The sequence below is a fragment of the Adelges cooleyi genome, unplaced genomic scaffold (genome assembly GCF_023614345.1).
Source record: "Adelges cooleyi isolate 19-005CV unplaced genomic scaffold, UGA_ACOO_1.1 ACOO_flye_CR_arks_rails_tigmint_CR_PRNA_651, whole genome shotgun sequence".
Taxonomy (NCBI): domain Eukaryota; kingdom Metazoa; phylum Arthropoda; class Insecta; order Hemiptera; family Adelgidae; genus Adelges; species Adelges cooleyi.
Window position 1 is genome coordinate 10,155,090 of NW_026096352.1, and position 27,234 is coordinate 10,182,323.

A 27,234-nucleotide genomic window follows, 5' to 3' on the forward strand; every position below is an offset into this window, starting at 1 on the left:
GGTAGGTACAGTGAGCGCTGACGATCGTCGCGCAAGCGCAATACAGCCAGGAACGACGTAGTGCGCTTGCGCGACGATCGTCAGCGCTCACGGTACCTACCGCCTTAACTAATAAGCGTGTTAAAAACAGTTTAAAGCGCTCTACAACGGCACAATTAAGCAACGCGCAGCAAAAAATACATGCCAGTGGGCTGTATTATCTGTATTATTTATTATCAATGGTAATAAGTAATTAGTTGAATTAAGGAACCCCATAAGTCACTATTTTAGCCAAAAACGCTTTTTTATTCTACAAGTGTAGACACTAGACACACATTTTATGGAAAAAGACTTCTTATCGTTGAGTTTTCTTCTGATATAAATAAGGATTTAGATTTGCCATTTCACCATTAGTAGGAAGAATTTTTTTTCTCAAGGTGCCGTTTAGCATAAAAAGTAAAATGTGATACAATGTAAGATATATATATATATATATATATATATATATATTAATACATGTAATTGATGAACACAAAATGATAGGTGAATGAATTAGTTTGTAGATAAATAACGAAAAGTAAAGTTTTGAGGTACGTTATTTGAATGACCAATAAGAAAACTTGATTAACAAAAAGTACAACGGAAATGATTTCATAATTATATTATTAGCAAACAAAAAGGTATTATTAATCAAACGCCGACCCGCAACAAAAATCTTAGTCGTTTAAATGTAAAATAGAAGTCTAATAGTATATGATTAAAATGTTATTAAATTAATTTAGTAACTACATGTTTAGTTACAAATGTTTCTGCGTATAGCTTAACAAAAATGTAATTTTTAAACTAAAATATCATTTAAAACCGTCAGTCTATGGTGCACTTTCTATCCAACGGTCAACTATTATTTTTTCAACATTATAACAATCTGCCGATGAAATACTGAAGATATAATAAATCTTACAGAGGTAAAAAAACAATGACGGAACGACTTAAAAATGATAACGTAGACGAAAACACGCGGGAAAACAGTAACACGTGATTAGAACGTTACGAGGTAAGACACAAACGTGGTCCATCAAAACCGTTATTTCGCATTGTTTATCATTATTATTTCTTTAAATGTATACTTACAATCAGTGGCTCAAAATACATTCCTGTCAAATTCTACATTTTACTATTAAACTATAAGCTAAAAGTATTCATATCATTAGACTAAATTTTTTTTAAAATAGTTAAATCTTTTTTGACATACAAAAAATAAAACGTATTTGTACACATTTTCATTTTTAATTTGAGAAAATATACTTAACAAATAGGATAGGTTTACTACGAATAAATAGTTGGATGACTAAATAAAATGTTACTCACCCTTAAAATTCAAGGCAATAACGATCACCCATTCGTTTTTTACCAATTTCGTCAAAATCGTTACAATTTGACCGAGTAAGACAGCTGTAAGAATAAACTATCCAAACTTCATAAATGTAAATGTACAGAACGAAAGAAAGAAAGAGAGAGAAGCAGTTTGTTTACTATCAGGACCGAGATGGAATTCGCAGAAATGCGGTTAGTAGTAGTAGTAGTAGTAGTAGTAGTAGTAGTAGTAGTAGTAGTAGTACCAGTAGCAGTGAATCGTCGACGGCGGAGGGTGGCCGGCCGGCCGGTCTTATGAATGAAATTCGCGCGGGCCGGGCGATCAAGACGACGGTTACCGGCTTAACGGTTACGAACTTTCGGCCGGTTCGACACGAGACGTCAGTGCCGAGGCGAATATATGATAAATTGACAATGGAAAAATTAACGATGACGATAATTAATAATAATACTCAAGCGGATCGATTGCGAAAAAAAAAAAATTGTACCACTGCGTATCAAACGCCGAGATTAAAGGAAGAATGTCTATGCGAAAAAATATTTATATAATAAATGTCTAAATGTATATAATCACGCGGCGTACGTAACGTGGAATGCACGCTGGCAACTTCGACGGCGCCGCAAAGTACACTGCACCACGCACACGCCAGTCGCCACGCTCAGGCCGCCGTAGTACGGCGCTTTTTCCCTCCCCGCCCATACCGTTACACCCCTATCCAGTGAGCCGCCAAACATAACGCTCACCCGGCCCTACGGTGGACACGCTGGTGGTGACGGGGCTTACCCGCTCACCGCGGGTTAGATGGACAGGAGTGAAAAGAAGAGGGCGCGACGGTCTGTTATAAAGGAAGACGGCGAGGTAGGCGGCGCCGAAGGGTTTTTTATTACTGATCTCGGGGCGAGGGCAGCGCCCTCAAGCGCCCCACCTACAATACGGCGGCATTTCAACGACGTCGTCGAAACGGCCTTTTTTTTTTGCTTTTTCTTTTTTACGATAATTTTATTATCGTGCATAATATTATAATTCCCTTCTTGTTCCTCTCTAAATTTTTTCTATTTTTTACTGCTCGAAAATAAATGTATTTGCTGTTTAATTGTTTGTATTTTTTAAAGCGCAATAAATGCGTTCAACGGAGACGACTGGCTAGACAATTCGTCGTCACACGCACACACACACACAAATAAATAAACAATTACAAACACACAAACGGTAAGCACTAAACTAAGAGTAACAAAGGGGGTCGGTGGCGATACACGTGCGTGACCGTATAGTCGGGCGGCGCATCGCGTTCGATATCCAAGCCGGTCATCGTTACAATACTTGAATTATTGTTGTCGTCGTTCTCGTATTGTTACCACCATATCGACTCTTATATTATTATTATGTTAAAAAACAACCAGAACAATCAAATATACGACAAGAAAAAATTCTCAAGCAAAGTATTTTTACAGAACCAGGTATCGCAAATAACATAATACCTATATTAAGGTATATTGAGACCTATGGACTATCTTTACAGTAGATATATTTTACAATTTTAACGTTCTATAACTCTAAAATGGTGAGTATATTATTCAAATCTTTATTGGGATATTCTCAAGAAAACTCCCTACTGAGTAACATTCGATTAGCATAAAAATCCCAGACAATCTAAATTGTCAGAAAATTAGAGTAATAACATTGAAATTGAGATTTAACAAATATTTTATTTTTCCTTAAAAAAAAACACTTCTGTGTACTACAGATTTTTTTTTATATTGTGTTTTAAGTACACATTAGATAAATACAGGCTGATTTTTTTAAAGTGATCCACTCAATATCTTATAGAGTTTAATCAGTTATTCAATTATATTTTTCCGTAGTACACAATGTGATCTCAATTTTACACAAACTTTTATGTTTTTAGCACCCTTTTCAATTAAGTTATTTTTATATTAATATTTAAAACATATGTTGCATTATAAAATGTAAGTATCACTAATGGGTGACTTCTTTATCAAATTTATCACATGTTTTGTATTATATCAACACATATACTTATTGTGTTTTAAATTATACATATTGTATATTTTCTCTATAAAAAAAAAAAGTTTTAAAACTTAAATGGAAACGTATATATTTTATTAACTTTTTAAATTAAGAATAATATACTAAACATTTTGACTGGTGATTACCAGTTTTAGATAACTATTTAGTAACTGTACTTATTGTACCATTAAGGTATTGAAGTTTCAAGTTTAGGACAGGAGGAAGAGTGTAGTGTGGTATTTTGATCTGCACACACTTCCCAACTGCACTTACCTTCATGTCCTAACCTTTAAACTCTTATAACTTCAAAAATAGTTGTTCAAAACTGGTTATCACAAAGTCAAAACTTTTAGTAAAATATTTTTAATTTAGAAAGTTAATAAAATATATACGTTACCTTTTAAGTTTCCAAAGGTGGTGTAGCAATAATTATAGTTTAGGAAGGGATTAAAAACATAAAAATGTATTAGATATTGAGATTACATAGTTTAAAAACGCTATAAAAAAATTAATTACTTATAAAATTCTATGAGATATTGAGTGGCTCACGATAAAATAATCACCCTATATTTGACGTGCAAACAGGGAGACATAAGGAAATGAAATAAAAATCTAAAAATACATTATATATATATATATATATATGCAAGTTTATTTATACTACCCATCCTACTGTAGATCTCCTTTCTAAGAAGAGAAATTAAAACCTACTTATAGATAGTACCTACTAAATATTATAGTTTGTTCCTTAACAAATACCTCTGAAACATTAAAATAATTTACTGGCATAATATACTTAGATTATATCTATATAGTATATATTATATACTGTTTATATTACAAATACTATAACTTATCGTAATTTAAAACCGTTAGAATTTAAATTTTTTAATATCTTATGAAAACACAAAACTAGCTGGTTCAAATTATAACACTTTTCAAAACTAACATCTATATTTTATATTATACTTACGTGTTCGTTTATTTTTTAAATATAATTACTAAATAGTTATCTAAAACTGATTATCGACCAGTCAACATGTTTAGTATATTATTCTTAATTTAAAAAGTTAATACAATATATACACGTTACTACTTAAGTTTCAAAAGTTGATATAAAAATAACTAATTTGGATGAGGATAAAAATACAGTTGTACTTATATTTAAATATTATATCTAGTTTACATCCCCGTAAAAAGTTTTCTAGAAACGTATGCCGTCGATGAAACTCAACAATAAATGTTTCAGACCCTCCATTTATAATTATTAAAATCTATATTAAAATGAAACACATATTAATAATATTGCATTGAAAAGTAAACAGGTAAATTAAACGTAATACAGTAAGTATTAAGAATACTGTTCGCATCATACATAACATATGACAAACAAGCGTCAAGCGAGCTAAGAAAAATCGGCTACAACGATTCGGTATTATATAAAAAAGGAACATTAAAAATATGACGAAACAGTAGTGAATGGACTACCCGGGGAAAATTGAAAGGAATGTCAAACAAAACTTGAAAAGCTGTTTGGTAGGAAAAGGAAAGCACACAAAAAACGGGCAAGTGTACAAGCAGTATAAATGATGCCGAATCGTATAAGAGATCACCTCTGTTTTCGATTGTAAGATTTAATATTGAATGCCGCAGGCAAGTTGAATAGACAGTTGAACATAAAGTTAAAACCCCAAAAATGGACCAAAATAATACTTGAATGGATTTCCAGTTTACCAACAAATATTTTTATTTTGTCTATTTTTTTACTGATATTCGCTGTATACTCATAACACTATCTCCTGATCAAAAAAACGTTTTACATTTACTTTTCTTTTTCTTACTTCATGACAAGAAAATCATGTTTTCTTAAATTCATTACACTTTTTAATGATTACTATAATTCATTGATGTTAACACATTACACCACGAGCGCACTTAAACGAATTGTTTGCAATCTCTCACACATTCCTTTTGTCTGCTCTTCTCTCATCTCAAACTGCGCTGTTTAACTCGCCCTTTAAAGTTTAAACACTTACGAAAACCCATTATCTTCTATTATTACAGAGTATATATGTATGTCATTACGAGGGTATAATTTATTTGCTTCAGTCTTCCTATAGTATTTAACATCTACTTCAAAGTTTTATTTGTATTCTCATTATCATAATACTATTCATTATTGTAAATAATTGTTTAAACAAATTATAAATAACAATTTTCCAATTTAAGACTTTGTTTAAAGTATATATAGGGATCAACGTTAGGACGTTTGCCGATTTTTTTGAAAATTACATTGCATGTCTGTTACGATGAAAAGAATGACTTCAAATATTTTTCGATTATTTTGACCAGGGCCGTAAAAAGTATTTTGAGTTTTTATCTTGACACCTGATTTTAATATTTTTCTTATAGTATCTTCGGCCATCAAACAAAACTATTAAAAATGATTTTCGATTATTTAAAATAATCTCAGCTTTCTGAAAAGATTATTATTTTTTTTTTTGCGTTACAGAAAGTTAATAAATTGAATTTATAATCTAAAAAGTAGTTTTTTTCGTGTTGGCCAAAATTTCAGATTTTTTCATTATATTATTTTTAAATAAGTTACTGTATCAGTATTAAAGAAGTATAATAGTAATTTGCTTACCATAATACTAATTAAATTATATTATACTTCTATACCATAGAATAAACTTCTATACCATAGCATTTTAATATAATAGTGAATTTATATTAAAATGGCAAAACTATTAAGCAATTATAGTTGCTATAATCTCATAAAGTTGATATTTAACGCAAGAATTATTCAAACAAACAATAAATACGAATGCATTTCAGAAGGCTACGTTACTTTATGTTGAAAAGTACATTTCACTAAAGCATTTACATTATTGACATTTTCATGTCTTAGCTCTGGCACATAACCCTGGCAAATATCCGAAAAAAGCGTTACCATAAAAGCGTTACCAAAAGAGCGTAACGAAAAAAGCAAAAGGGTTGGGGACGGGAGATAGGGGTGGAATAGGAGGTAGGAGATAAGGGTGAGATTTAGCCGGTAAATAACCGAAAAAAAGTGTTACCAAAAAAGCGTTACGCTGTTACGCGCCGCAATGTAACAAAAACTACGAAGCGACGACGAAAGACAATTATCGGAATGACCATTTCGGATCTATTTCGAATGTTAATCTGTTACGCTGTTATCTGATTTGAGATAAGAGATATGTTATACGTTCAACGTTCAAATTAGAACTAAATAATAAATTCAAAACAGTTTAAGAACCCAATTTCTCTATGAATTGTTTTAAGCCAGCAATAAACACTACAATTTTAGCCAGAAACTTGACGTTTTATTATACTAGCTTGTTACCGCTCGTTAATTTACTATATCATTATCTATAATTCCACCACTACTCTAAATTTATTCGGTACTTCAACGAGACATGAAAATGATCTTTCGTGGTTGCAGACTTGGCTGAAAAACTGTCTTTTATAGTTATACATTAAGTCAACATTATTATATTTATTAATAGAAAATAATAATCGATGGTAAGTAATATGTAATATCGGTTTTATCGGGTATCAGCTTTGTTTTAATATTGGTTCATGGTTTTTGCAAAACAAAGTTGATTTTTTTAATATAACGGGTATCGGTTTTATATCGGCAACATAATCGGGTATCGGTAAAAAGTGGTATCGGCCCATCCCTAATTATTATTTGTTTCTAAGTCAAATATGAACTAGCTTATCATTAATAACGATAATAAAATATTTTTATGTAAATAAAATCCTATTATATTATATACGGTTCCTTGGATATGCAATTTCATGACTATTATTTTAAAAAGGAATATTATTTTAATCAGAATCTTAGGTTACTAATAATGCGACAACTATTACCAGTATAGTAATTCAAAGCTACATTAATTGTTGTAATTATTTTTTTTAATAAAATACATATGAATTACAATTAAATAAATTATAGTTGTGAACTCTTGTGTTTTGTGTTCAGCTAAAATTATGCAAAAAAAATAAAACTAGTATAATATAGATATTAGTTTTGTGAAGTGTAATCATCAACTTTGTTTTGTGTTTTCTCAAAATATAGAAAATTTAAATTTTAGGCTCTAGCGGTTTTAAATTATTATAAAGTGTAATAGGTATTTGTATTAAATTTAATATCGATAAATAAATGGTTTTGTGTAAACGGGACACATGTCCTATTTTTCGTCCTAACTATCAATAAAATAAATTATTTGTGACTCATTATCATCTAATAAACTACTGTATATCATAATAATGTATTTTAATTTTTGGTATTAAAAAAACGATTTATTTATAAAAAAAAGGTTATATTCTTAGTAATTTAAAGCATAAACGGCACATAGTAGTAAAATTGCTAACTTTCTTATTTTTCATCCTAGACTTATCAAAATTTCTTCCCTTGAATTCTCTTTTTAAAAAAATGACCGATGGGAATTAATTAAGGGGAAAATTATGTTTATTTAAAAAATATTATGTAGGTAAATGTTTTTTTTTAAACATTAAATTTAATTATATATAGTAATAATGTACATATCTGCGAAATTAAATTTAATATTAATTAAATATTAATTCATTTTTTTATCTCAAATCTCTTCACAAGATATTTGTTTAAAAATATTAACAATACTTGTTTTATATATGTATGTCTTAATAAAAACTTGAATTCCGATTCAAAATTAAGAGATTAAATTGTTTGTTAGGATGTGTAATTTTGTAATCATTGATTTTTGATTTTGATGAATGTTAATGACTAGTCGTATCGTGAGCAAACAATTTCATTTTTTTTTTCATAAATCTTATTTTAATAAGGTTGAGTTTTGACGTTTTTCATTATAAAACAGTATAGTTATTTTAAACAAAAATTATATTTTTTTTAGATATAGTAAATTTTTATAGATCACAAAAAATTATTCAATAAACTTAATTTGCATGTATTTCAAGGAAATTTTAAATATATTGGTACTTATTTATATATTAATTAATAACTATATATTGATACTAATTATAAGAATTAAAATTTGAAAGTTTGAAACCCCTAAGACGTTAGTAGACAATAATACTGTATGAAGTAAGAATTAATATAAAGGCTAGGAAGTATGCAGTAATCAGTTAAAAATAACTAATGGATAAGTTAGTTATAATTTATAAACTATGTACGTTAAAAAAGATTAGTACTTACGATTGCGTTTGTCGAAAATATCCATTATTACCGATAGTCGTTTCTTTGGTGAAACTCCGTTATTTTTTGCGTTATATATTAGTTTGACATTTGTATCTAAAAATAATACAATATATTGGTATTTGACAATCTAATTAGTTAACTAATATACAAATATTACTGTTGTAATTATTTATAATTTTTTTTAAAATTGTAACATTATCAAAATTCATCAATTTAAAAATTATTTTTTTAATTAATAATTCCCTTTTTTAATTCTTAAAAAGCATAAAAAATAAACGCTATACACGTATTAGTAAGCAATTTTACACACACATAAATCATAATAATACAGTTCGCTTAAAGAAAACTGAACAATTTTGAGCTTCAATTTTGAGAAACAAGTCATTTCAGCTTTGCATTAAAATATCACCAGTATTGTTATTATATTAGAACAAATTATGGACTCCACTAATATGAACTATGACACTATTGATGGTAGCAAACTAATTTTACGCCTAATTGATCTCTGCTTACTAAATATATGGTATAAAATACTAACGCATCTTGATAAAACAAATAAGTGTTTGCAAACTAAAGATCTCATAATTGATACAGCCAGTAAAATGTTTAACGATTTGTTTAGTTCTGTTCAAGAAATTCGTGTTAACAATTTTGAGGATTCATTAGAAAATGCAAAGAATACTGCTATCGAAATGGAAATGTCACCCGAATTTCTAGAAAAACGAAAAAAGAAAAAAAACGAATGGTTGGAGCAGAAGCGGTAAAGATAGCTGTTAAAATATCCGTCCAAATCAAAATCAAAAATGATTTTTACATGGTTGTTGACTCCATTCTTTCGAATTTAAAATGGCGATTTATTAACCACTTTATCTAATGACTTTGAATTTTTATGTGGAAGTAAACTATCATCAATGGATTTTGTTGAAATTAAAAAATGGACCAACGACTTAGCTATCAAATCACCAATGATCTCAATAGATTCGAACTTTGCTCTGAAATGAAACACCAGGCTTCTGCTATGCTAATTAAAACTAAATTATAAACAAAACTTACAAGATATTTATCGTAATATAGAAATAGCGTTAAGAATATTTCTCACCATCCCAGTAACAACTGCTAGTTGTGAACATAGGCGCAATTTCAATTTTTAACGTGAAGGGGCTGGAATTTTATTTAAATTAAATATATAAGTAAATATATTTTTATATTTTAAAATTGTATGCATAACCTAATTTTTTTGGTGGGGCTTTGTCTAGCATTTGGGGGGCTAAACCCACCCTAGCCCCCCCCCCACCGTATTTGCGCCTATGGTTGTGAAAGAAGTTTCAGTAAACTTAAACTTAAAAAAAATTACTTGAGATCAAAGATCGGACAAGAGAGATTTGTTGGAATAATAATTAACATTATATATATCAGGAAGTATTTCACAATATATAAATATGTTGTTTATCTGTATAATAAAAATACGTAGTTGTTAACCAGGAAATGTTATAGAAAAACAAAGTTGTTTTTGTAAGCACACGTGTATGTGTAGACGCGTGCAACCTTGTGGGTTAATATAAATAGCATTTGATCTAAGGGCTCGGGGCTCAGTATTTCTATTCAGTTTATACATATTACTAGTGTATTATTGTTTCACTGTGTTGTATATATTCTATGTATAATATATCTATTATTGTAATAACATTATTTGTGTTGAATACTTGATTATCATCACTACTCGCACTCTGAAACTATATTTATGTATAGTATTACAACAAGATTAACAAGCATGGCAATTTTATCCATGTAACATGAATTTGCTAGAAAAATGTTTAAAGTTTTAAAATGTTCATTGTAATATTAACTATACAATATGCATGTAATGTTGTATAAATAGTTTTCTTAAAAAAAAAATAATAATAATGATTAAAAAATATCATCACGTCAATTTTTTAATTGGTAAAAAGACGCTTTTTTTCTAAGTTTGTCAGGGGCACTAACGAGTCTTCCTACGCCACTGATTGTGACGCCTTTATTTTGTGATTATTATTTATAATTTAGGATGAGAAAGGGAGCGTGGTGGAGTAATGCGCTAGTAATAGCGAGTAATTCTCTTAACAGATAATATCTAAACAGGTTTTTACGATTTTATTTTTGAAATAACAGGCATTTTTTTTATTATTATTTAATAAATATAGGAAAATATTCTAACTTCTAGCTTAAATTAGTTCAACTTATCTTGAAGTTTCCCACATGACTTATTAGTTATTGCCGTCGAGTTTTTTTCAAAGCTGATAAAAAAGCAATTATACTCATAATATAAACAGATTTTGTGAAATTGAATGCCTCTTTTTGAGTCTTAAGTATCTATATTTTGTCTCAACTGGCTCACTGATTATGGCTTAGAGAGAAAAAATAAAACTGAAAAACTACACTTGTTAACTTCGGTCCAAGAAAACCTTATACAGCTATAAGTTATAAGCTTTAAGTTATGTTATAAGACTGTAATTCTTACTCAAAGAAATAACAACTTTTTTTTCAATTCTTAAAAAAAATTATAATGTTTTTTGGAATCAATTTTACTAACAAAATTAGCAGAATAAATAATTTCGATATCAAATAAGACATAATATCGTAAGTTTACAACCTTTGATGAGTATAATTATCACAATGACAACTATTTTAATTCATTCAGAATCGAATATACTAATATTTGTCAATAACTTTACTCTTCAATACTTAATTTTTTAAAACTGTATAATGTACAATTTTGTTATGCAGATTAAATTACCAGGTATTTGAGAAAAGTAAGTAAAAAATTATTTCTTAAAAAATTCTGTTTTTAACATTTGGTAGATAGAAATCGTTTTGGTAACTAGGGGGCGCCACATTTTAAGTATAATTTGTGTAGCATACAGTAAAATAAAATAAATATGTATTAACACTTTCAAATACGCAAACGCAACCTGGTGGTCTATTGCAATACCATTGAATACAGAATGAAATATACTGTAATATGGCTTATTATTATTGTTTTTAATTACTAGTTTTTTTTAATGTAGATGTATTCAATGAATGAATGTTATTATTCTTGTATTAACTATACTCATTTTTACCATAATTTAGTAACTAACTATTATAATAACTACTTGTATTAAAGATTTTTTTCTGTATTTATTTTTTATGTATGGATTTATAATTCCCACTTTCTTTCTATACACAGCTTTTTAATAATATAATTTGAACCCCTTCACAATATAATTCCAGATATGCTTTTTTCCAACTTAGTATATTTACTTTCAATTCAACATTATAATAATTTGTCTATTAGAAATCATTTCATATCAATTTCAAGCTTTATCTATTCATAGTCTTGGTAGAAAAACATTTAGAAATATGAATAATGAAAAAAAAATTGCTCATCCATAGTAAATTTGTTTCCTATAAGCGAACATGACATTTTATATGAATTTAAAAACTATCCAGTATTAAATTTGGGAAATTGTTGTGAAAAACTTATGTCAAAACTTACTGTATTTGAAATTGATGACATACGCATAAGAACAGAACAGATAGACTTTTCTGGCAGTGTAAGACAATTAGGGTCATAGGAAACCGGTGTTATTCACTTTATACATATCACATATGGCCAGCATTCTAAATCAGACAGTTAATGGACCTTAAAAGCCAGTAAATACTTCTGGGCCCAAGTATTCACAAACAAATTTGTTCAACTTTTTATTAACATTAAATTTGAAAAAACAGCTGGACATTTGTATAGGCATTCAGAAAATTCAACAAAATGTTGTTAAAAGTGGTTTTGTAACATGAAAAAACACTCCTTGGCTGAGATAGTTTAAAGATGAAGTAGTGTTAGATAATTAAAATATACCTATCAAATTACTTGAAATTAGATGTCCTTTAAAGGTAAAACTACCTAGTATCTAGTAGACTTATTAGATAGTCTGCTTTGTATAATTAAAAGTCAAGAAGTAGAATCAACTTAAAGAGAAATATACATATTTTGCACAAATATAGTTGGGTATGATAATGACAAATGTAGAACAATGTGATTTCATTATATAACTATAATAAATCTGAAACTTATTTTATAATTAATGTAAAGTTGATCATTAATTACTGTAAAAATATTATTTTATTTAAAAACTATTAGGTACTTTTGAACATGTGTTACACAATGTTTGCATTTTAAATAATGATAATAAATTTAAATAATAAAATTCTAAAATTTTACACTATGGCAGTTGTTAGTAATTTTTATATTATAATATAGACATAATATTATATCAAAGGAATTATAAAAATATTTTTTTAAGGTATAAAATTAACTAGTGGTGTATGTTGTTTTAATTTATTTTCATTCTGTAATAAAACCATCATATTATACCAAATCATTTTTTCAATAGTCAACTAGGAATTGAATTTTTAAAGAGAAAATATTATAGGATTAGTAAATGGCAAATGCCAAATGCCACTGGTAATCTATCTAACATAATTGCATCATTGCAATTTGCAATCCATCAGCTCTGATCTCAATAGAGTTCCTTTGTTTAAATATAACATTATCGGAAGTTCTACCCCCAATGCTTACCAAAAAATATTTCTAGTCCAGTAGAGAATACACCAATAAGAAATTTAAAGGTGAAATTCGACTTGTAATTGCATTTATTACTGTATAAATTTATTTTACATGAGAGTCATTTAGGTTTTTTCACTGGTATTTATGGACAATTAAAAACTAATCAAACAGCAAGAAATTAGAATATTAAAATGTATATTTAATAACAATTTTACACTAGCATACTATTAAGGCGCATTATATAAGCAATTTTTAATATAAACTTAACATTAGGCTAAAATAATTGTTAAACATATATAATACCATGGGAAAGAATATGAGCTATTTTAAAATTTTAATATTTCATTTTTGTTTTCAAATTTTATAACGCATGTAGAATCTATTTTTGTGCAATTACTATTTTTGTATTTTTGTTTCTACTTCAAACGTACTGTTCCTAAGAATACTTCGATTTAAGTTTTGAAAAAACATTTAAATTCTTCATGAAATGATATTATATTATAATGATAAATGACATTTTCAAGGCATCAGACATGGCACAATTTTAATACTAATTGTTAGTTAATTTATTATTTCAATGTAAAAAACTGTAATTTTTTACTTTTTTAAACTGAAATAATTATTAAAAATTATTTTAAAACCATGCCACGATCATTGCCTAGAAAAAATTATGATGAATTCAAACAATTTTTTTAAATTTATATCGGAGTATTCTTAGGAACAATACGTTTAAAGTAGAATGAGTTATTTTTATCCAAAAATACATAGGTGTAGAAGCCATTTAAGTTTACTTGAAAGTTTTTGGTTTTTTTTTAATATCTTCTCTTACTAAGTACAAAATATAAAAAACGTTTAAAATGTTTAAAACTTCAAATTTTAAATCCAAATTTGGCAAGGGTTGAAATTTGAAACTGAAAAATGCAACACCCATTTCCAAGAAACTTGTATGATAAACTCAAATCCGTTTTCAAAAATCTAATCGGATGTTCATGTCAGCCCGTATGATAAAAAAAATGACGTGGTTTGCCTAAAAAAATAGTCTGTATACCCCTTTAAAAATACAATTTTATATGTTTACTACCTACCCAGACAGCAAAGAAATGTTTCTGTAATGTTTTAATAAAACTTAGTTTTTTTATAGCAACTTTTGAAAGTTATAAGGTAACACATACATTGCATTAACTTTTTAAATTAAGTATAATGTACTAAAAATGTTGACTGGTCGATAACCAGATTTGGATAACTATTTAAGATGTTATTGAAGTTTTAAGTTTAGGGCAGAAGGAAAGGTGGAGTGTAGTATTATTTTTATCTGCGCGCATTTCCCAACCGCACTTCCCCTCCTATTATAACTTTCAAACTCTTATAACTTTAAAAATAGTGGTTCAAAACTGGTTATCAACCAATCCAAATTTTTAGTAAAATATTCTCAATTTAATGTTAATAAAATGTATGCGTTAACATTTAAATTTCGAAAGTTGCTATCAAAAAATTTGGGAGGGGTAAAAACAAAAAAAATTTCAAAAACTCAAACCACATTGTATAAAAACATTATGGAAAAAAAAATGTCTTATTAAACCCTATGAAATATTGAGTGATTCACGATAAAATGATCACATGTATACAGAGCAACTAATTTAACGTAAGACACTACATTTCTCGAAAACTATAAAAAAAAATATATAATTATAATTATATAATTGTAATTTTGTCGTTTTTCTTTTTGAAAATAGTTTTATTTATGTAATATTACAATATTATAAAAATATAAAAGATACACGTTAAGTGTAAGAATATTAAAGTAATTATTCAAACCTGTTTATCGATCAGTCCAAATTGTCAGTGAAATTATTCAAAATGTTAATAAAATAGATTTATGTGTTATCATTAAAGTTTCCAAAGTTGATATAGCTCTTAAAAATTTTAAAAAAGATAAATATTAAAAATTTATCAAATATTGTAAAATGTGTAATATAATGCCCTTAAAAAAAAGAAAAAATTAGTAAAGTTAAATAGATCACCTCCAGTTATAATACAAATACATAAAAACATGTATTGTAAACTATTGTACTCATCAACTAACATTCTTTATTACTTTTAAAAATGTGGTCTTGAAATCGTACTTAGACTTTATCAACTAATAACATCTAATACATTTATCAATAAACTAAAATTGTCATTTTTAACTACTTTAACAATTTCTAAAAATATTGATGTTATTTTTAATTTTTGTACACTTAAATCACAAAATTTAAAATTACGCGCGTTTAAAGTTTTACAATAATATTAGTATTGTAAATTATTGTAAAATATATTTTATAAAGTAGCAACATGACAACAATTTGTTGACAGTTAAAACTTTCACGTTGGCTACACTGACAATCAACTTTTTGTTTGTCGGTTCGTCGTATAATAGTTGAGTGATGACATTAGGCGACGATTTTTTATTTAATAACGTGTTGTGTGATTTTGAGTAGTGAGTACTATTGCGTTGTGATTTTTTTGGTTTGATGATTATTTCTTTAGGTTTCGGGATTAACTCTATGTTTTATCCCAATTGATAATTATTGGTTTTCAACTTTTAAAGTTTATATTGAACAAGTACGTTACTAAGATTTAGAAGTTTATGTACAACTTGAACACAACTCTAACACAATGGAAGAAAAGTAAGTAGATACAATTATTGGTTAAATTGGACATAATCAAAACAAAGTTTTTTAACGTTCTTTGATACGTAAGGTTTTAGAATAGTAATAATAACTTTACGTGTCAAACGTTCAAGTAATTAAAATAACTTGTTTTAATTTTTTTTTACACTTGCCTATTTTGCAAGCCTTTTGAGTGATATTACCTTATGTTTTTAACTGTTAAAATAATTGTGATATGAGCAATTCTTTTTAAGAGAAATTATAGTTAACACAACTTGTTATAGTATTAACACATGTTAATTCATCAATCTTAATACCTACCTACCTAATACATAAACTATTTTTCTTTATTGTTAGTAGAATGTTTTGTAACAGATTAGTTATAGAAATGCTATTATGCTATATTATTATGTAAATTTACAATTAGTATTTTATTGTTAAAATTAACATTTTGTACATCTAATTAAGCTTATGTGCTTGTATTATATGATAATTGAGATGTAGGTTTATTTTAAAGTTTTTATAAAATACTTAAGATCATAAATATTAAATTTCTTTATTAAAAGCCTCAAAAACTAAGGTTAATGGCCTGGATTTTGGGTATATTTATATTGTTTATTTAAGGTTAAGAGGCGGATCATAATATTGATATTAATATATGATATGGATCTTAGTGTTTTGTTCAGTAATTAGGCTATTTTGATAAATTTGATGGTTTTTTGAATATTTTTTGGTTAGTTGTATAAACAGGCGAAAGTAATAGGAAAACTTAAACTTCTAATGTTTTAATATTTGTGGCATTCAATATGTATATGTTAAACTGGAAATTCAAACTAAGGTTTTGCAAGGTTTATATCCATTAATTAGATATTATCCCATAATTTTACAATTTTGATTTTACAGAATGACATGAATATTTACTATGTATATATTTACACAATATATGTTACATTTGCTGGCCATGTCATCTATTGAATCACATAGCTAAATTTAATTAAGATTTATAACAGTATTACAATATTTTTTTATGTATTCTATACGAGTTACAGATTCTATATGTAATTTTTAGTTAATTATTAAAATGATAAGTTTTTAGTTTTACTAGTTACATTTTTGAATAATAAATAATTAGTTTTAAAGTCATTACATGTTGTGCATTAAAATATTATTTTTAAGTATAGACTTGAATAAAACATTATTGTCAATGCCTTCGGTAAATAATTAGTGGTCATCATTCTGATTTTCTTGAAAACACTACAGTGAAAAGTTTTAGGACACTACACCACTAATTTCTAAGGAGTAAAGTATAGGCACGTTAGGGTTTGTAATATTTTTTTGGGTTGTCGATGTATTATGTGTTTAAAAAGTATTCTCCACAAAATGTAAGTAATTAGGCTATTTAAAAAAAAAAACGTGCTGAACACTTAAAGTTTAAAAATATCTAAAAATTTTGGACCAATAAAAGCCCTAGTTTCAGATGCAATTTTAGATCTGTAAAATATATAAATGATGCTCCATGTAATGTTTAGGAAATAATGTCTTATTATTGTGGGCCCAGACACAAAAAAAAACAATACCATTTAACCTTGCATTGAAGCTAAAAATAGAACAATTATTTATTTAATGATTAGTAATAATTTACTATACATTTTTGTACCACATAACTAAAATAAATGGTATTAGATAAATAAAGAATTAGACACTCCTAAATTTGGTGTTTGGTGTAAATAAATGTATTCTGTCATAAAAATTTACCCAAGCCACACTTTATTGAAGTGTCACTGGAAAACGCTTGGGTGAAAGAAGGTTAAAATAAACAAAAACTATAATACCACAATTTTCTACTCATTACTTGACATAAATATATAATTTGTTTTAATTTAACACATAAATTAAAAAATTAACTTCTTAAAACATGTGTATTTATAAAAATATTATTTTCTAGAGTATGTTCTGATATTAAATGTTGGACGGACAGCCAATTTTATTTAGGTATTTTAAAATACCTAATATTTAATATGCTACGGTTGTTCTTTTGTGTTACGGCATATCTTATGCGCAAAACAAGTTCTATTTTTGAAAGACTATCAGAAAAGTTTAAGGTAGTTGAAAACTTACAAATTGTTAAACATGAACAGTCTAATGAAGAAAGGTAATATATCATACATAAAAGTTAAAACTAGAAAAACATTATTCATCTAATAGGCTACTACTAATTTCTTAAGAGGGTGTCGCAGTGCCCATTTTTAAGGAGTAAAGTATAGGTATTTTTTTACAAAATCTTAATTTAAAGGTTAAACTGTGATGTGTAATTATTAGTTTAATAACTAGGACTCTATTTCGGTAGTTAATTTATTATTTGGACTACCACAGCATCCTTGAAAGCGATTTAAAAATGTTTTTTCATCTCTACGTGTTTAAGCAGACTGAAAATAACTCTCTTAATTTTGGTTTTAGAGTAAAAGCACCCATTATAAAATTAAAAGAGAACAATATTCTGGAGGGCAAGACAGTGCGTTTTTTTCAGTATTCCAAGTATAACGCTCAATACATAGATAGATTAGAAATAACGACTATTTTAACATTTTTAAATGTCTGTAACTTTTCAAAAAATGATTTTTTTTTTTAAACCGTCTTGCCCTCCGGAATATTGTTTTCTTTTAATTTTTTAATGGGTGCTTTTACTCTAAAACCAAAATTAAGTGAGTTATTTTCAGTCTGCTTAAACATGTTTTTACCGCTGAAAATCACCGGTGCGACGCCCTCTTAAATTATAAATGTTTTAATAATTCACATACTCATGTACATACAAATTTCTATTGCAGCCCAGAGAGTAACACCAATCTTCAAACTCCAGTTAATCAAAATATAAACAATAATAAAGATATAATTTGTCTAAATGATGAAGTCAAAGATAATGAAGAAATTTCTAACAACAAATTAGAGTCTGAAGAAATATTAGAATCAATGTAAATTATTTTATTACTTTTACATAATAACTATGGCAAAATATTTACCCCAACAGCAGACATTTTTTGATAGTAAATTATCTAAGTTAATTTTAATAAAAAATGTAACTGAAATAGTATCCGAGGAAAACAGTTAATTAAGACTTTCTTTAATATCATAACATACATGATTTGTTGTATTCCAAAGTTTAAATACGCCATTTATTTCTCAAAATAATAGCTACATTTCTATTACGTGTAACACTATATGAAATATTCTGCCAATTATAACTATAATATTTAAAAAAAAAAATTGTTTTTTTTTTTCTCTGTAGTTCTGTTAAAGAAACTCCAATCAATCAAGACATTGAAAAGAAGGAAAAAAATTCATTACTTGCAGGCAATCTTGATGATACAAATGATAAGATAAAGAATAAGTATATATTTATTTATTATCCTCAAAAAAATTGTTTTCCTAATATTATTTGGTTCATTTTTGGCATAAGTATAATTTGATGTAATTCTAAAAAAATTGTTCCCATAAATTTAAAAGAAGTAGAATCAAATGTCCCTAGTTGAATTTTAAAAAAATTATTAGATTATTATGAATTGAATTATTGTGTTTCTACTATCGAATAATATCCATTTATGTAGAATATAATTTTATGTATCTAGTTTTGATAAACCCTACTTCACGTGTCCAACAAAAATACATGCGAAACCTACCAACAATTCATAGCACGAGTTACTTAATAAAATTGTTTATAATACATGTCTTTTAGTGTTATGTATAACATGATTAGTTACACTAGCATTTATTAACCTAATAAGTTCAAATGACCATCAAATTTTGCAAAACCCTATTGTAAGAGTAGAAAGTTTTTTTCCACTAAAAATAAACTTAGTGGCTACAAAGATGAAATTTAAACTGAATACATGCCATTTTTTAGCGTTGAAACCCTGATCAATAATGATAACAGTAGTAAAGAAACAGATAATAATGAAAAGATAAATATAAACAAGAGTAATGAAAAGCAAATGACTACTGTAGAGAAAAACGATTCAAGGTAAAATGTCAATTATACATTGTAAAAATAATACAAATTTTATGTCAGTAATTTTTTAATGCACTAAAAATTCTTTTAAAATGGATTGCACAGTGTTGGTCTACATTTCATTAATAAATAGAAACTAATCAATTTTACAAAACCTTATTTTAAAAATAGAAATTTTTTTTTTCACTCAAAGTAAACTTAGTAGCTACAAAGATGATATTAAACTAAATACATGCCATTTTTTAGCGTTGGAACCCTGATCAATAATGATAACAGTAGTGAAGAAACAGATAATAATGAAAAGATAAATATAAACAAGAGTGATGAAAAGCCAATGATTACTATTGAGAAAAACGATTCAAGGTAAAATGTTAATTATTCGTTGTAAAAATAATACAAATTTTAGGTCAGTAATTTTTTAATGCACTTAAAATTCTTTATAAATGGATTGTACTGTGTTCTTACTCAAAGAAATAACGACGACGATTTGATATCAAATAAGACCTATCGTACAACCTTTGATGAGTATAATTATCACAATGACAACTATTTTAATTCATTCAAAATCGAATATACTAATATTTGTCAATAACTTGACTCTTCAATACTCAATTTTTTTAAATTGTATAATATACAATTTTATTATGCAGATTAAATTACTAGGTATTTAAAAAAATTAAGTAAAAAAATACTAAACCTACCAACAATTCATAGCTCAAGTTACCTAATAAAATTATTTATAATACATGTCTTTTAATGTTATGTATAACATGACTACCTAGTTACACTAACATTGATTAACCTAATAAGTTCAAATAACCATCAAACTAATTAAATTTTGCAAAAATTATCATAAGAGAAGAAAAAAAAATTTTCACTAAAAATAAACTTAGTGGCTACTCGCTACAAATATGAAATTTAAACTAATTACATGCCATTTTTTAGCGTTGAAACCCTGATCATTAATGATAACAGTAGTGAAGAAACAGATAATAATGAAAAGATAAATATAAACAAGAATGATGAAAAACCAATGATTACTATTGAGAAAAACGATTCAAGGTAAAATGTAATTTTTTAATGCACTAAAAATTCTTTAAAAGTGGATTGACAGTGTTGGTCCACATTTAATTATTAAATAATATTTTGTTTCGACAAATAACCCACAGTTTGTCAAAAAGACCACAGTCACATTGTGACTCAGTTACAAAATGTAAGTCGCACTTTATTTAAGCAACTAACTGATTTAATTAGGTGGTTAATTAGGTGTCTGATAGAAATCTAAATAATTAGGTGTATGTGGGATGTTTTCAATATCTTATACTTTTAGTAGTTGTTTAATTGAATTGAAAATGGGAAACTTATTAAAGTCATCTTATCCCTTCAAGTTTATCAATATTAATTTAATTTTTTTTCAATATTAGAATTGTGGGATGCTTAGAACACCCCTAGGTATGTATTTAAACTTTAAATTAAAACAAAATAACGAATAACGAAAGATATATTTTTATTTATCACTTCATCTAGATATAAAATGATTTGAATAGTTAACTCTGGTAGATATTTTTATAATAAATACTTATTATCTTTAATTGAATTTGAAAAATGTTCACGTTTTTGGTGATATCCGGTTTGCTAAACAATCTTATGCTTCTTCTTCTTCATGTAGCCTCACAACTCTGCAAGAGTTTTGGCTGCCACTATCACTGTCTTCCACAGTGCACAGTCCATCATCATAAATTGTTTATTTTTACTTGTCTTGTACCAGTCCATTTCACCTCTTGTGATGCTGCAATTATTATATTGTACTCCTTTAGTACATCATCTGGATTCTGACAAACTCTAGTGCAATACAAACTCAGCGTGTTTCAAGTCGCAATCTTTATCTCTTTAGATTTCCGTTTTCCATTTCCAAAAAAATTTCCAGGTTACCCAATTATTCTAACGTTTTTTTTGGTTGTGGTCCTTATAGTGTAAATGATATAATATTAGTAAAAATGTGAATTTTTCCCTGGAGATTATTAACGATTTATAGAAAATACTTTATTTTTACTTTAACCCTTGGGCGCGCGCGTGTTTTTTTTGGAAACTGGCATCTAAATATAAACAAGCTACGAATTCGGGGAGTCAGTGATAATATAGTTGTAGAATAATACCTGCCCGTTATCTAGGGATTGTATCATGTACTAATGGAGCAGTCTCAGTTTTGGTAAAGCTTGCTGCACAAAGTGCCGTCGTATGGATGCCCGAGGCTTAAAACCATTATAACATCATATTTTATTGTGTTAAAAATTGTCTTCAAAAAAATTTAAAAATGCAGCTGAACTTTGCTTAAATTTTATTTTATTTTTCTGTAGGAATATTTTTATACATTTTATGTACTGTTACATTAATTTTAAAAACTTCAATATAATATTAAAATTACCTACATTTCTGTTGCAGTCCAGAAAGTAAAAATTTAAGAATAAATGCACTTCGTATAATAAACAAAACTTTAAAAGAAAATGTAGAAGCTGATTATCGTGTTATTAACAAAACATCGAAAGAAAATGAAGAAGCTAATAATCGTATTGTTAACAAAACCTTGAACAATTATGAAGAAGCTAATAGCCGTTGTATTAACAAAACCTTGAAAGAAAATGAAGAAGCTAAAAAAAAGTTGGCGTTGGATGCAAGACCAAGGTAAACTGCCATTATAGTATTATATGAAATTATGTGTTGTTATTTAAGGTATACCCTATAGTATAGGTTTTTATATAAATTATACAAGTGAATAAAATTATAGGTTTATAGTTGAACCAAAAATAGAGCTGGAGTAACCATCATTTATGTTGAATTTGATAAATTATTAATGTTGTTTTATTATTTTGTGTTTTAAGGCAAGCTGATAAATCACTGACTAATGCATCCAGATTAAAAGGTAAAAGTCCTATCAACTATAAATCAGATAACCCATGTTATGAACGGTATGAAAGTAATAGAAAAGAACGTAAACAATGGCCAAAGCAGCACCGTTCTGAAAGACTAAATAGTTCTGAACATAATTGCAATAATGCTAAAGATCCATTTTACAGAAATTCAAGAAATCAAAAAGATTATTTTGAGAAACGTGATAATCGAGGTAGACGAACTACATCTTCTACGTCTTCTAGAAATGAAAAGAGGTATTTATCTTATCAAATTCAATTTTACACAATAGACAATAGAGCTTAACCTGTCATTAGTTGTGGGGTGAGCGCGGCTCACTTCATTTCTATTTTAGCTACCACTCAATTTTATATTAAAATCATGAATATGAACACTAGCGCTCACGCCAGTTGTGTTTACATCGCCTTTACTGAAAAACAACACACTGTATTTAAATACATGAGGTCAGCATGTTGCCACATTCTATTCTCTAGTTGATAAATTATCAACACAATAGGCGAAAAAACAAATTTTCTCATGTCAAAATTGGAAGCGATGTGAACACAGTGACGCATTCACTAATTGGAAAAATCTCTAAAAACTACTGGCTCGATTTACACGCGGATTTTTTGAATTTGTAAACATTTGCGGTTGTAGCTGGGACTACAACCTTATAGTTTTTTATTTTTAAAAACACTCCCTCTTGTATTGATATAAGGCAAATGTTATATAGAGGATTTAGAAATATAATTGAAAATGGGGGGGGCGTGGAAATTGAATTGAGCTCACCATGCTGCGACTAACAAGGGGGAGATTTTTATAAACATATTAATTTCAATATATAATGTTCAATAATAAAAAGTCAACAAGGGAGCGCTGCTCACTCTCGCCTTTCTAGTATGTTACAAATATTCATGACAGTTTTTTATATTTTACTAATAATATATGGGTCAAAACGACAAATATGAATAAAAGTTTGGACCAACCCCCGCCGATTTTTTTGAAAATTACACTGCTGCATGTGTATTACGATGAAAAGAATATATATCAAATTTTTTTTGATTGTTTTAGCCATGTTCGTTACAATATTTTTTATTATTTTCTTGAAGTCTTTTTTTTTTTTTTTTTTTTTTTTTTTTTTTATCGTTTTTTATAGTATGTTAGGCCATCAAAAAGTATTATTAAAAATTTCTTATGTAAAAATATTTCAGCTTTCTAAATAAATATTGATTTTTTTTTGTGTTACTCAAGATTTGAGAATTTTTCTAATATTTTTTTTTTTCAGAAAGTTGAGAAAATTATATATATAATGAGTAAACTTCACGAAATTACAAAACTGTTTTTTTAAACAAAGTACAAATTCATAGAAAAGTCAAAAAAACTGCCACAGTGTTCATAATAATTATATGTAAAAATAAGATAATTTTCCGTTTTTTTCGATCCCAATTTGAAATTTACACATTTTATCTAAAATTTTCTCAGCTTTCTGAAATAAAAATATTAGAATAATTTTGGCAACACGAAAAAACTACTTTTTAAATTATAAATTCAAATTTAAGTTATGCGAAAAAAAATCAATATTTAGAAATCTGAGATTATTTTACATAAGAAACTAATTTTTAATAATTGTGTTTGACGGCTGAAGATAGATACTATAATGAAAAGATAAAAAAGAGGTGTCAAAACAAAAACTCAAAATACTTTTTACGACCATGGCCAAAATAATTGAAAAGAAATTTGAGACTGGCAGTTCAACCCTACGTTGTTCAATCTTGTTCGTCGCATGGTGTCGAAACGAGATATTACTTAAAAACACTCACAATTATTTTTATAATATTTAATATGATTTTGCTAAATTTATATATTTTGTATCTATTCATTGACTTACCTTTCATATTTATAATTAACTCATATAATAGGGAGTTAAAAGGTTGATGTATGTTTTATCATTCAGGGTACACGTATTGGCGCAACTAGAGGGGGTACTGAGGAAGTTAAGACGTTTTTAAAACTCTGAAAGCTCCCTCAGAATTTCAGTAAAATTTATAAACCTTACTTGCGGGATTGTCTGTTTTGTTGCTGACATTATTTTAGAGCCTGAACGAGTTAAGAAGGATTTGACCTTTCTCAGCACCCCCTCTAGTTGCGCTAATTTACGGCCCATACACGTTTATGTTACAACACTTTACACAGGGGTGTTCAGTGCACAATACATACCTTCATATTATTTATAGTATGAATATCTTGGAAGATAAGGATTTATAACGTGCTTAACATACATGTTATAAAATATGTGGTCTTATACATTTATATTATTTTTAGTATCGAAATTTTGGAAGTTCATGATGACATTTTTAATATGCCGGCTTCGTATGCTCTTGCACGATTTATATCTGAAGATTTGCAATTCTCTTCTGATACAGCACTTGATTTAAAGTAAGATATATTTACCCTACACTGAGTATATTTTATAAAACCTTATCACTACTATTTTCAGATATAAATATAAGTGTAGTTATGGTGAATTATTGGACCAGCATTTAAAAGTTGGTGATGTTGGCGTGATTAAAAACAATAACCAGTATATATTCTTCTTAGTTACCAAAAAAAAATACGAACTAAGTGTATACTTCACAGATTTGGAAAAAGCATTATTAAATTTGTTAGATCAAATGAAATATTACAAATTGACAAAATTAGCAATATTTTTTTGTGATCAACTACAGCGATATACTGTGCCAGATATAAAAATGTTTCTTACTAAGGCATTTTCTGGAACAAATATTTCAATAAATATCTGCTTATTGCCGGTGGTGAGTTCTATTTCTATTTTTAAGAAAATGTGAAAACTTATCAAATTTGTAGAAAATTAATTGTATACTTTTTTAGAAGGGGGATGTAAAACATTTGCCAATGATCCAGAGAACTAATAAAAATTTGTGGGATATGGAACCTCAAACTGATATTATTATGTTAATAAACATGGAAGAAATGTATAAAGAACATTGGCACGATGAAGTTATTGACCAAATTGATGCAAAATATCCTTTTAAAAAACAGTAAATTTTACTTATCACATTAAAATTAAAATAACCACCTTCTAATTACTCTTTAATTAAATTTAGATTAATAAATGATATCAACATGAAACCTATGGCTCCTGGAGAAATTCGCATGTACAAAATTAATGGAGAGGTATTGATTTGTGTGTTTGTAAAATCTTTGGACAAGGATCGTGATCATTACAAGTCATTGGAAAAAGCTTTTAATCTTATTAAAACCCAATTAAGTGGTTATCGGTACTTAGGACTGCAGCAGAGATCGGCCAGTTCTGAGTATGATTTTGATATTATGTCACATCAGATAATACTCTTGCGTTCGGTTTTCAATAATCAAAATGCTGAGATTTGGTTATGCGGTGATAACGATTCACATAAAGCAATGCAGTATGAGCAATATCAAAAAATTGTTAAAGAGTCTATTGAAGCCAACAAGATTGGATATACTGGGAAAAAAAATTTTAAATCTTTACATTCGGACTTCAAGAGAGGTGGAGTTAATAGTACAGGTATTGTACATGTATCATTACAACGTAATGGTGCAAATAACACTCCTGATGCAACCATTTCTCCAATAATTAAGACATTCAGTGATGAACAAGAATTGAACATGAGAAACAATACAACAGGTAATTGTCTTTAATTTTTGTTATTCGATGATTCATCGAGTTGTAATCATCTGGTTTAACAATTACTGTCTAGATTTAATACTTTTTAATTATAAAAAAATTGCTAGGGGCAACAGCTTTTGAATGACTGCATCATTAAAAACTTTACTTAGAATTATCATTGCAATTTGCATTTCCCAAATATGTTATTTTACAAATTATTTTGTTTTGTTTTTTTAAAACAAATGTATTTGTCATTCAATAAACATCACGTGTTTTGTAGAAGGTGGCCAGGTAATTAAATTAAAGTAAAATTGGGTAATTATGGCGAGCTAATTTAAAAAGCTGATGCCTTAAGCAATAATAACCTCATTACACCTAAATAGCAGTTGAACCGTGGCCTCATAAATAGAAATAATATATGTTGCTGTCTATTTAATTGTGACTCGACTGCTAAATTATGCAATTATAAAATATAAATATATACCTACATTTAAACATATATTACTTTTATTTTTCAGCTAAGTGATACAACAAATTAATTGACTGTAAATTATTGTTAGTTGTTTTTCCTTTATATTAAAAAAAACTGGTCGTTTTTATGTATATTTAATTTTACTGTTAAGAGATTGTTATAAAAAGCTATTTACATTTAATCTTCATGTTATATGAAACTATATTTTAATACTTGATCTGGTTCTCTTAAGAAATATCTTAATTTTATATACTTCAATTTTTAATTTAATAGCGAGCAGCAATATTTTGTTAACTTTGTGTTATTACTCATTTTAATTTGTTATGTTGTAAAGATGCAGCTTTCA

General features: G+C 27.4%; 2 protein-coding genes across 9 annotated transcripts in view; one reads left to right on the top strand and one right to left on the bottom strand.

The window, feature by feature from the left end:
* Window positions 1-1,962, bottom strand: part of LOC126844546 (neurexin-1a) — a 181,698-nt gene extending 179,736 nt beyond the window's left edge. For both annotated transcript variants that reach the window (XM_050582823.1, XM_050582822.1), the window contains exon 1: window positions 1,348-1,962. The gene's annotated coding sequence lies outside the window, so the exon portion shown is untranslated. The remainder of the gene's footprint in view (window positions 1-1,347) is intronic.
* A 13,656-nt stretch (window positions 1,963-15,618) lies between these two features.
* On the top strand, window positions 15,619-27,188 carry LOC126844266 (GATOR complex protein WDR24-like). 7 transcript variants are annotated; one of them, XM_050582322.1, is made up of 14 exons: window positions 15,619-15,854; window positions 17,782-17,988; window positions 18,662-18,805; window positions 19,120-19,221; window positions 19,735-19,851; window positions 20,086-20,202; window positions 20,785-20,901; window positions 22,282-22,521; window positions 22,719-23,003; window positions 25,069-25,182; window positions 25,244-25,559; window positions 25,636-25,805; window positions 25,872-26,434; window positions 26,935-27,186. In XM_050582322.1, exons 1-14 carry the CDS (start codon window positions 15,844-15,846, stop codon window positions 26,940-26,942), a joined length of 2,511 nt encoding a protein of 836 aa, XP_050438279.1. In that variant the 5' UTR covers window positions 15,619-15,843; the 3' UTR covers window positions 26,943-27,186. The 7 variants fall into 7 exon arrangements, with proteins under 7 accessions (XP_050438279.1, XP_050438282.1, XP_050438284.1 ...); XM_050582325.1 differs by lacking the exon at window positions 20,785-20,901 and having other exon boundaries at window positions 26,935-27,187; XM_050582327.1 differs by lacking the exon at window positions 20,086-20,202 and having other exon boundaries at window positions 26,935-27,187.
* The last annotated feature ends 46 nt before the right edge of the window (window positions 27,189-27,234 follow it).